Here is a 12,511-nt window from a genome sequence, read left to right as displayed (position 1 = left end):
GTTGGCTCATCGAGTTCCAACAGAGAAATGGACAGTTGTACTTCAACACACACATGCATGCATGAAGAGATGCCAGGATTTACCCGCCACTGTGCAACTTGTGTGTGTGTGTGTGTGTGTGTGTGTGTGTGTGTGTGTGTGTGTGTGTGTGTGTGTGTGTGTGTGTCATAAGTGAAGCAGAGCTCTATTATCAGGCATTATAGTGAGGCTTTACCAAAATGCCATTTGTCACTGGTACATAAACACATGCACGCACAAAATGCTTGACAAAAAAACTAGGTCACCCAGTGATCTGGAATGTGTATGTGTTGTCCAGTCCTCATCCCAAAGATAGAAATAGGGATCAAGGAAAACTGCATCCAAAAAGGCTGGTCACAAAAGAACAAGAAAACACGCAGAGTATCAAGCTGCAATTTCGATTTTGGTTGAGTTAAATAATTTGGCTGCTGTTGGTAAAAGTACATCCTTAAGGAGGAGGGGGGAAAAAATAAAAAAATAGAACACAAAGGCTGACCGACAATTCGACTTAGGCCTTTTTAAGTATTCTGGCCTTTGAATGTATCTTTTCATGTACAAGCATGCACTTCCAATAAAAAGATGGTTATAACAATGCAAAAACTGAATGTTAACTGCCTTTGCGTTTAAGTCGAAAGCCAAATGTGCCAACTGAGAAGGAACTGGACAAGAGCTGACTATTGTACACAGGGCTGTTCTGTAGTGATTAAAAAGAAGAAATCCAAATATTACTTTCCACATGCAGCTGACACCATGTGGGGCAGTGCTAAAGTTAACTGGGTCCCAATCAAAAGGTCAACTATTGCCTGAAGGAGGGAAGGCGATCCGTTGGCTGAAAGGTCACTACCTGAATGTGAAATTCATTCTGACTCCACAAATCAGAGCGATCTGATGCACTTTATGCTTGAATTATTTTTAATTTGTCATCTTTAATTCAAAGTCCTTCCTATTTTGTTCTCATCCACATAGCAGGTGTCTATTTTTTGCCTCACTCCTAAACAAGAACTTGTTCCTGCTTCTGTGTCTAAGAATCATGGGAAATGTAGTCCTGCGAGCCTAATGCTGCTACCAAACCGGACACATACTGAGTGTTTTTTGGGCTGTGCGTTTTTACTGTTACAATGCAAGATAATATCATTACGGTATGTGGCACCGGAAGGTAAACGTAAATTTTAATTATTTTCTATTTACTTTCAAATTCATGTAAATTCATTGATATCCGCATCTAATCGCTACAATCGTCAATGAAGTCTACACTAGGTGGAAGTGCGCTAAGTGTTCAAGCTCATGCCAATTTAGCAGATTATAATCTTGATTTGGCTAAACTAAATGGTACCTTAACTGCCTTCATGTGTGAGTGAGGGTTAGGCCACCTGCCTGCACAGCATTAATCTGCTTTATCTTGTTACATGTTGTTTGAGGAAAGAACTGTGTAGTCATGCCTGATGCCATTGCATTTAGTCTTTTCTGTTCCACATGTAGAGGTATGTAGCTTGTTAAGTCAACCATAATATCGGATCGGTATCGGGTATCGACCGATACGCAAAGCCATGGTATCGGTATCGAAACTGAAAAAGTCGGATCGGTGCATCTCTAGTATGCTCTAATCTTTTTCCCAAGAGAACAACTGGAAGCACTCTAGGTTATTAGGACAAAAAAAATCTGCACACACTCCTTCAATATGCGCATCTAACCTCGGGACAAAATGCATGGCTTGCATTATGTCAGGCAGATCAACAGTGTGTGATGCTTTCAGAAGGAGAAGCATCTCGCTTCCATCGGACACAATCGTCAGACACAAAAGTCAAGCCATGATCTTTCATTCATGTCATACAGAACCTCCTTGGGCATTAAGGGGAGAGTGAGTCATGATCAGCTGATTCAAGAAATAACAATTTCTCATGGAACAACATGACCTCATTTGTGGCTCTCTCTAATCCATTTCCCTACAAATAATCAGTAAAAGGGATTTAAGTAGGGAGATGTTCCTCTCAACATCAGCAAGTACAGTCAAACCTCTACATTACGATTTGGAACCAAAGCGCTATGGTTTGAGTCTGGGCAACTAGATGACTATACTAGCCTTCCTGACAACTGCATCAATATTATAGCCTGTAATGTCCTCTCTAGAAATTTTCTACATTTATGCAATCAAACATTCATTTCAATTAATCAGCTTGGTTTAACTCTAGCCACAATTCTTTTTCCCCTACAAAATATTAAACAAAGAAACTGTGACTATCACACTCTATACTATTTGTGGACGCATTCAATATTGTTAATATTAATTCCTTTACTAGTTATTCCAGGGAAACACGCACTTTTATCAGAAGCACAACTAAAACTATCAAAAAAGGCTTACACAAACACAATCCAACAAACCACATCATAGAACACTGATGTTTCAGTGGTGCACTTAATAGGACCAAAAGAAGCTGCAAAACAACAAACAACAAATGAAAGCTTAAGAAGTCACTCTACCTGTCATCATCTTCAGCTGCAGCCAAAGCCAGGTGATCTCAAAGCACAGTTGAGACACTCGGTTGACAGCCATGTTTGCTCTTACCTATTTGACCCTCTCTCCGATGCATGTACGTACACACAAAGGCACGCTCGCGCACACATACTAGAACACGCTCACACAGAGCTGCAGGCTGTCAGAGAACATCCCGGTGGAAGTTCCGGCTCTGGCAGTCCATTTCTGCACAGCTGAGTACTGAGGCGGCTCACTGACCTGTCACCACACAGTGGAGAACACATGCACGCACACACTTGAATACATAGTCTACCCATGGTAGGCGGAGCTTTAGAAGTTCTGCCCCCAGTTTCACATTTCACATGGTTTCTACACAAAGGATATCTCTAATCATTGACAAGCTCCACACAAGTCTTTAACTGCTTCTGTCACACTCAGTGGGCACCAAGCACAGACATAGGTCGTACATACACACACATGTAAAAAAAAAAAAGACAGCAGGGGGTACCATTGTGCCAAAATTACATGGTAAGAAACCTCATTTGAAAACTAAAGGGTGGTGTACTAAGGACATCAATTAATTAAAGTGATTATCATTGCTTGAATTATGTAGCAATGCTCAAAATAACTTTCTTTGAACTTTCTTGGTATGATCCTTCAGCAATAAATAAATAAATAAATAAATAAATAAATAAATAAATAAATAAATAAAAAATATACACACACACAAACCCCTCGGTGGCAGGGCCCCGGGGGTGGCTGAGATCCGCCCGGAGTTCTTAAAGGCTCTGGATGTTGTGGGGCTGTCATGGCTGACACGCCTCCACAACATTGCGTGGACATCGGGGACGGTGCCTTTGGATTGGCAGACTGGGGTGGTGGTTCCCCTCTTTAAGAAGGGGGACCAGAGGGTGCGTTCCAATTACAGGGGAATCACACTCCTCAGCCTCCCTGGTCAGGTCTATTCAGGGGTGCTGGAGAGGAGGGTCCATCTGGAGGTCGAACCTCAGATTCAGGAGGAGCAGTCTGGCTTTTGTCCTGGCCGTGGAACAGTGGACCAGCTCTACACCCTCGGCAGGATCCTGGAGGGTGCATGGGAGTTCGCCCAACCAGTCCACATGTGTTTTGTGGACTTGGAGAAGGTGTTCAACTGTGTCCCTCGGGAGATTCTGTGGAGGGTGCTTCAGAAGTACAGGGTGCCGAGCCAACTGATAAGGGCGGTTCGGTCCCTGTATCACAGATGCCGGAGTTTGGTCCGCATTTCTGGCAGTAAGTCGGATTCGTTCCCAGTGAGGACTCCGCCAAGGCTGCCCTTTGTCACCGATTCTGTTCATAATTTTTATGGACAGAATTTCTAGGCGCAGCCGAGGCATTGAGGGCGTACGGTTTGGGCAGCATCGAGTCTCTGCTTTGTGCAGATGACGTGGTGCTGTTGGCTTCTTCAGGCCGTGATCTCCAGCTCTCACTGGAGCGGTTCGCAGCCGAGTGTGAAGCGGTCGGGATGAGGGTCAGCACCTCCAAATCCAAGTCCATGGTTCTCGGTCGGAAAAGGGTGGAATGCCCTCTCCGGATCGAAGATGAGATCCTGCCCCAAGTAGAGGAGTTCAAGTATCTTGAGGTCTTGTTCAGGAGTGAGGCAGGATGGAGCGCGAGATCGACAGGCGGATCGGTGCAGCGTCGGCAGTAATGCGGACTCTGTACCGGTCCTTCGTGGTGAAGAGAGAGCTGAGTCAAAAGGCAAAGCTCTCGATTTACCGGTCGATCTATGCTCCTACCCTCACCTATGATCACAAGCTATTGGTTGTGACCAAAAGAACAAGATCCAGGATACAAGCGGCCGAAATGAGTGTCCTCCGCAGGGTCTTCGGGCTCGCCCTTAGAGATAGGGTACGGAGCTCGGTCATCTGGGAGAGACTCGGAGTAGAGCCGCTGGTCCTCCACGTGGAGAGGAGCCAAACGAGGTGGCTCGGGCATCTCATCAGGATGCCTCCTGGACGCCTCCCTGGGGAGGTGTTCCGGGCATGTCCCACCGGTACAAAACCCCAGGGACGACCCAGGATTTGATGGAGAGACTGTCTCTCGGCTGGCCTGGAAACGCCTTGGGATCCCCGGGATGAGCTGGATGAAGTGGCTGGGGAGAGGGAAGTCTAGGGAAGTCTGGGAGTCCCTCCTAACTGTGTGTGTATATATATATATATATATATATATATATATATATATAGTTACGCCTTGGGATCCCCGGGATGAGCTGGATGAAGTGGCTGGGGAGAGGGAAGTCTGGGATATATACACACACTTGTATATGTGCTTCTGAACTTCCAGCCACGGAGGTGGAAGAGAGCTCCATAGAATAGGACCGGGCGTGCGTAAAAGCCATGTCCGAGCCCCATCCACCGTCCCCGGGCAGCCACCCCGCCGAGCGCCGGCCGAGCGCCGGCCGAGCGCCGGGCCATGACTTACATCCACGGAGGTGAAAGAGAGCTCCCGTCGAGAAGGACCGGGCGTGCGTAAAAGCCATAATAGTTTTTCAAACCTTCTGTGTCACTCCAAATCATTAAATCCTTCAAACTCTTCGTCCTCCGTGTCACTTACAAACAAAGCCGCGAATGATGCCGGTAGTATGTGGGGCCCTTCGTCATCTTCGTCATCCCGTGATCGAATCCTATGCCCTTTATGTAAACAACCGCGGCACGGGTGACGTTACTTGCAGTTCAAATGACAGTAATCCCTTGCTACATCGCGGTTCGTTTATCGCGGTTTCACGACATCGCAGAATTTTGAATTTTGAAAATTTGTGACAAAAAAAATCACATAAGTCGCTCCTGAGTACAAGTCGCCTCCCCACCCAAACTATGACAAAAAACGCGACTTATAGTCCGAAAATTACGGTATATACAAACAAACATACAAACACACACACACACACAGTCGTGTTTGGGCACCCCTGATCATTTTCAAGATTTTTCTTTATAACTCATTGGTTATTCGGATCTGCAATTTCAGTTACATATACCATACAGCAGACAAACACAGTGATATTTGAGAAGTGAAATTAAGTTTGTAGGATTTACAGAAAGTGTGCAATCATTACTTAAACAAAAGTAGGCAGGTCCACACAGACATGCATCCACAGGATGTAAATGAGACGTGCGTGCGTGCGTGCGTGCGTGCGTGCGTGTGTGTGTGCATGTGTGTGTGTTGGGCGGGTAGCAGACGAGACAAAATGCATTCATTTGTTGCACGATCGACTCTTTCCGTTGCTGGTAGATGGAGAGTAAACAGGAAGACGCCAATTGAGAGGTGACTCAGGAAGAAAGTATTGACAGTATGATATACACTCATGGCACATTCATCACGCACTTGTTTTTACATCTGCCAAGTACAGAACCAGACAGAGCAGGTTAAGTTTTGCGTTTCTTCGTTTGCTGCTGTGTTTTCACTTAATGACCTGCCAAAGTGACACACAACATTTTGGAATGGTGTGGTAAAGGGAGAAACCTTTACAGAGGCGCTCGCTTGATATTAGTGTTGACTTTGTTATTTCAAAATGACTAATGTAGGGGGGAAAAATAATTTTAAAAAAGCGCTTAAAGATCGTCAAACGGAACATAATAAAACCACATCAGATTACATAACTGAAATAATGAATAACAGTGTGATAAATCTTTTGATTTTTCTTTCGGTTAAAGAGGAAGTATTCCCCCCCTCACACACACACACACACACACACACTCACACACTCTCTCACACACACACACACACACACACACACACACACACACACACACACACACATACACACACACACACACACACACACACCACAAATGAACACACAGCAGATTTGTTATGAGCTGCTGATCAACACGTTTGTTTGTGCAGTTCCCAAGCAATTAAAAGATCCTATTGCAATTTTAATTTAACCAGGTGACTGTGCGTGGAAAAGAATTAGTTTGTACTATTTGAGATTTAAAGAATTAGGACAATTGATTTTTCTTCAACGGCATGTGTATAAGAAATGTAATTGACTTTCAAGCCATTGTGGCAAATACAAAGAGGCAAAGAAAGAGAAAGATTTAACACCTGGGCAATCAAATGTTGAACAAATATCATTTAATGTACTAAGTTCTAACCAGGGATGTAGTACATGTGGTTAAGTCCGAATTTGTCACGTCTTTTGTTGTTGTTGCCTCGGTCGTGACTCCAACTCCTTGGCATTTGACTTGGACTTGTATTATTTTTAGAGTTCAACCATGTGTTTACTACTGAAAATTAACATCCCCTTTGATACTTGCAGAGACACCACAAAATCAGTTGTTCTTTAAGTGAACACCAGTTCATTTTGTGCACCAGTTAAAAACATCTATGTCTTGAATTTGAAATAAATAATTTCATTTTTTACTAAAGAGGGGTTCGGTGAATGCGCATATGAAACTGGTGGTGTTCAGTACCTCCAACAAGGTTAAGAACCACTGTACTAGGGAGAGAAAAGTATATCACCCGTTTTCCTCTCACCTTTTCAGTCTGGTTTCTCCATAACATGTTTTCCATGTTTTGACAAAAATCAATCATTTCTAATCTAGGTGGGAATTGGATACAGCAAACACTGCCATGGAAACACGTTGCTGTTAATTCATTAGCATTGAGTTTGGCACTGTTTTGTAATCGCTTAAGTTTGCTGCTCCCCGGTGCCCGAGCTCCTCCTCGCCTCTCCCCTGAGGCCGAGCGCATTTAATAAAGCAACATTGTTTTTCAAATTGTTTTTGTTGTTTATTGGCACACACTGAGGGTTAAGCAAAGACGAGTGGTGAATATAATGACATTTTGTGATCGTAAAAATTGAAAATTGTCCCTAAATGTGATTGTGGATGGTCTCTGTATGCCCTGTGATTGGCTGGCAACCAGTTCAGGGTCTCCCCTGCCTACCACCCAGAGACCGCTGAGATAGGTTCCAGCACCCCCGCACCCCCATGAAGATAAACGGTTCAGAAAATGGATGGATGGATGGATGGATGGATGGATGGATGGATGGATGGATGGATGGATGGATGGATGGATGGATGGATGGATGGATGGATGGATGGATGGATGGATGGATGGATGGGGTTGGGTGGAAATGCTAAATAGCGTTAAGATGAAAGGGAAAGAAAAGGCTAGATGGACAATTTTCAGAATAAAGGACGGACGGACGGACGGACTAGATTGGAATTTGGCATTTAAGCCTGCACTGCTCTGGCCAGCCAGTTCACTATACAGTATGGCAGCAACAGAGATGCCAGTGCACCACTAAAATGAGTCAGAAGCTGTTATCTTTAGGTCAATTTACTACATGTTGCTTCAATTAATACCAATAGCCATTTACCAAACTATTTAGGGTAAATGCAATAATCAGTAAGAAGGAGATATGTAATAGCAACTGTCTGAAAGGCAACACATTTAGCATTACTGCCGTAGTTTTCTTCTTTTCCTTTCACCTTTTAAATACTAAAAATAAACGGATTGGCTCTAAATAAAGACCAAAGAAAATGGATCAGAGTAGCCGTAGGAGGCAATAAGGTCCAAAAATATACTCATCAATCGTCACGTGCGCACACACACGCACGCTATTTATGCAAATGTCATTGCGAACCACCTTGAATAAATAAGGATATGGCACTTTCGCCGAACCAGCTGTTCTCCTCCCTGGCTGTAAAATTATGTAAAGTAATCTGTGGCATAAAAGCAATACATTCACAAAACAAAATTGTTCAGTTTAAAGGCCACAACAATGTCTCACATTGAGGAGTAGCACTCAAAAGGGCCGACAGAATTTTGAAGGGTACCCGCACTTTGGCAATTATTTTTCAAATTCAATAAGCACATCCTAAAGGCCTTTAAAACCGGACAAGTAAAGATTCTCAAACCACCAGGTGACAGATTGTGTCAGTAATTCCAAGAAAGTAGCTCATAACTTCGCCAATATCGTTCACTTCGTCAATGCTTCTTCTATGCTTGCATGCATGCCAAGCACATTGAGGTAACAGATGAAGTAGGCGAAATAAGACAAAAGGTAAACACACACACTTACAATGCAGTTGTTGACAGCACTGGGTGTACCTGTAGTGGCGCTCCATCTCTGGCAGTGAGATGCAGACAAAGCGCTCACCTTCATGCTCCTTCCAACCCTTCTCCATCTCCACAGGTAAAAAAAACAAGTCCCACCAACCTTATCCTGCACTTCTCATTTTATTTGATTCATCTGGATGTCTCTCCCTCTCCATACACAAATACACCTGTCAACTCACATGATCACTCCTCCTTTTTCTGCCCCTCCCCTCTGCTGCTCTGCAGATAGGTATTGGTTTGACACAAAGACATGGTAATATGTAGTTCTTTTTCGAACATATGGAATGACCCCGATACACATATACTTGATCCCACTATTATGCGCACGTGCAATGTGCACACGCAACACATACACGCACGCACACACACACACACACACACACACACACACACACACACACACACACACACACACACACACACACACACACACACACACACACACACACACACACACACACACACACACATCGCCAATGACAAGAATTCATTATTCCCATGTAATCCTCCGCTCAACTCGAAGAAATTAAACAATCTTTCAGGGACCACTGTCAAGCAAATGTTAAGTATTAGCATTAGCATAAAACACACATATCAGTGCCCCAAGGGGCTCACAGAGTTTGCTTAGAAATGCTCAAATAAAAACAAGGCAAGTCCTCTGACCTTTCATGTTCTTTGAGTGAAAATGGATTGGGTGTGATATATGTTCCGACGTAAACACAATTCAGCGTCTGTTGAAGTCATAAACTACCAAAAACAAATTAAGAAAATGCTCACCTGCGTTGTCTATCTGTAAATACTTAAAGTTCTTTTTTTGACCTACTCCTCGACAGCAAAGACTGGCAGCCATGACGAAGTACAAACACACTTGCTTGTGCGGCTGGATTGATACTTTGCTGATCTTGTTCTTCTCTTATAGTCAGTTCATTGCTCAACCTGTGGTGGCAAGTCAGTGGAGCCACAAATCTGCATGAGGACGTATGGAGGCATAAATTCTGTTAGAAATTAGCCACATGCAAAAGCTAATCAGTTACTAGGGTCAAGCTGCCACGTACTACTGCAGTCAGTAAGAAAGTATTACATACTGTAAGAAGCCTAATTTGTCGGTGTTCATTTATGTACATTACTGTACAGTATGAACAGTACATGGTAACAAGGACACTAACCTGAGGTGGGACAATGCCCGCCACTGATATATGATGCACATTGTGCCAAAAGACAAATTATGAAACAATTGACTCAACAAAGTTTGAACTTCTTGAATCAAGTCCACCAGAGACATGATCCGAGCCAACTGATGTTGTATGAATACGACTCAGCCGGCCCAATACGACTCCACCGCTTGCTGTTTGCGCATGTTTATTTTTCTTAATGTCTGGGCTGCTTTATCAGAGGAAGACAGGGGAGGAGGTTGTCCTCTGACATCACGCTCTCCTTTCAACTTATTGTGCTGAATGAATTTGCAAAGCAAGCTTGAGTATCCACTTATTTACAACACGCCCTTCTGGGTTTCACACAAAATTAACTGGTGCCTTAAAAAAAAAAGGCAAATTATCGCCTAGTTCCACTCAATTCCTGTGTGTATATTTACTGACACTACTTATGTTCGCCAAGGTAATAAAACATACTAACTATCATGGAAGTATTAATAATGTGATTATCATTAGAATTATTATTACTATAATTTATTTTGTTAAATCAAAAGCGTATGACTTCTTATATTGTCTTTTACAAACATGAGCACATGTCTGATCAATAGACTTGACTTCAGATGCTCATAATTGAGGAACCAAGTGAAGCTCAAAACACTCCACGACCAGAAAGAAAGAAGGGTGGCCAGCATGTCAGTCAGTGTAGGAGGGTTAAGGCTTAAACCTAAATTTTTAAGCAGCTTCATAACAGCAGCAATTTAGTTTGGGAAGTAGACTTTACTGAACCAACAATTCAAAATTCAGATTCCACTCACTGATTTCTGCCTTTAAAAATTCTCAGCAGGTATGTTTTGTTTTGCTGCTACTATCCGCTTTCCCAGTCTACTGACCAATGAGTGGAAAGGCCTTGTATAATCGTCAATGAATAGCATTGTTTTTATGAAACTACCAGCTAAGGGAAATCATTGAAGCTGCCATGTTTGAGCAGTCGAGCACCTCGTTCCTCAACTGTCAGAAGTGGTTGGCAAGACATTTGTTCCCATGTTTTTCATCCAAATACACGCAAAAGCAAACAGAATTAGTGATGCTAGCTTAATGATACAGTATACACATACGTAAGTGAAGAGTAAAAGTCAATTCAATGCGTAGTTTGGTTTCTTGTCACCGGTGTCGGGCAAAGTCCTGACATCTACCAAACCATCACTTTTCAAGACAAAAAACCCGCATGCTTCTTGAATTTGCGTGCCCCTATGATCCTAGGAGCCATGTTGTCTGGGGCTTCATGCCCCTGGTAGGGTCACCCATGGCAGAAGGGTCCTAGGTGAGGGGCCAGACAAGGTACGGGTCAGAAGACCCCTTATGATAAATAAAATATATGGATGTCGTTTTCCCTCGCCCGGACGCGGGTCACCAGGGCCCCTCTCTGAAGCCAGGCCTGGAGGTGGGGCTCGAAGGCAAGCGCCTGGTGGCCGGGCCTTCGCTCATGGGGTCCGGTTGGGCATAGCCCGAAAAGAAAACGTGGGTCCCCCTTCCAATGGGCTCACCACCTATAGGAGGGGCCAAAGGGGTCGGGTGCATAGTGAGCTGGGCGGCGGCCAAAGGCAGGGACCTTGGCGGTCCGATCCCCGGCTGCAGAGGCTGGCATGGAATGTCACCTCTCTGGCTGGAAAGGAAACCGAGCTGGTGTGTGAGGCAGAAAGGTTCCGACTAGACATAGTCGGACTTGCCTCCACACATAGTTTGGGCTCTGGTACAAGCCCTCTCGAGAGGGGCTGGACTCTCTTCCACTCTGGAGTTGCCCTCGGTGAGAGGCGTCGAGCAGGTGTTGGCATACTTATTGCCCCCCGGCTGGGGGCCTGCCCATTGGGGTTCACCCCGGTGAGCGAGAGGGTAGCCTCCCTCCGCCTTCGGGTGGGGGTACGGGTCCTGACTGTTGTTTGTGTCTATGCACCGAACGGCAGCTCAGAGTACCCACCCTTCTGAGAGTCCCTGGAGGAAGTGCTGGAGAGCGCTCCATCTGGGACTCCATCATTCTACTGAGTGACTTCGATGCTCACGTGGGCAATGACAGTGAGACCTGGAAGGGCGTGATTGGGAGGAACGCCCCCCCGATGTGAACCCGAGCGGTGTTCTATTATTGGACCTCTGTGCTCGACACGGATTTTCTATAATGAACACCATGTTCAAGCATAAGGGTGTCCATGTGTGCACTTGGCACCAGGACACCCTAGGCCGCAGTTCGTTGATCGACCTTGTAGTCGTGTCATCGGATTTGCGGCCGCATGTTTTGGACACTCGGTTGAAGAGAGGGGCGGAGCTGTCAACTGATCACCACCTGGTGGTGGGTTGGCTCCGATGGTGGGGGAAGATGCCGGTCCGACCTGGCAGACCCAAACGCTCTGTGAAGGTCTGCTGGGACCGTCTGGCAGAATCCCCTGTCAGGAAAAGCTTCAACTCCCACCTCCAGCAGAGCTTTTCCCACGTCCCGGGGGAGGCGGGGGACATTGAGTCCGAGTGGACCTTGTTCCGCGCCTCCATTGTTGAGGCAGCCGACCGGAGCTGTGGCCGTAAGGTTGTTGGTGCCTGTCGTGGCGGCAATCCCCGAACCCGCTGGTGGACACCGGCGGTAAGGGATGCCGTCAAGCTGAAGAAGGAGTCCTATAGGGCCGTTTTGGCCTGCGGGACTCCGGAGGCAGCTGACAGGTACCGGATGGCCAAGCGGAACGCGGCTTTGGCGGTTGCTGAGGCAAAAACTCGGGCGTGG

The 12,511-nt window shown here is 45.3% G+C and overlaps 1 protein-coding gene across 7 annotated transcripts in view; it reads right to left on the bottom strand.

Moving 5' to 3' along the window:
* mcf2la (mcf.2 cell line derived transforming sequence-like a) overlaps positions 1–12,511 on the bottom strand; it is a 58,693-nt gene that overhangs the window by 35,762 nt on the left and 10,420 nt on the right. For 2 of the 7 annotated variants that reach the window (XM_085910403.1, XM_085910422.1), the window contains exon 1: positions 8,559–8,926. The exons of 2 other annotated variants lie outside the window; for them this stretch is intronic. In XM_085910403.1, coding sequence (XP_085766529.1) covers positions 8,559–8,664 — 106 coding nt within the window. In that variant the 5' untranslated portion in view covers positions 8,665–8,926. Of the gene's footprint in view, positions 1–2,496; positions 2,716–8,558; positions 8,927–9,373; positions 9,523–12,511 lie in introns of those variants that run through there. 3 more of the 7 variants (XM_085910367.1, XM_085910412.1, XM_085910376.1) reach the window with 3 other exon arrangements.

Source organism: Syngnathus leptorhynchus, chromosome 1 (genome assembly GCF_054491065.1).
Source record: "Syngnathus leptorhynchus isolate UIUO chromosome 1, UIUO_Slep, whole genome shotgun sequence".
In the NCBI taxonomy this organism is placed as follows: Eukaryota; Metazoa; Chordata; class Actinopteri; order Syngnathiformes; family Syngnathidae; genus Syngnathus; species Syngnathus leptorhynchus.
This window is presented reverse-complemented; position numbering and strand designations above follow the sequence as displayed.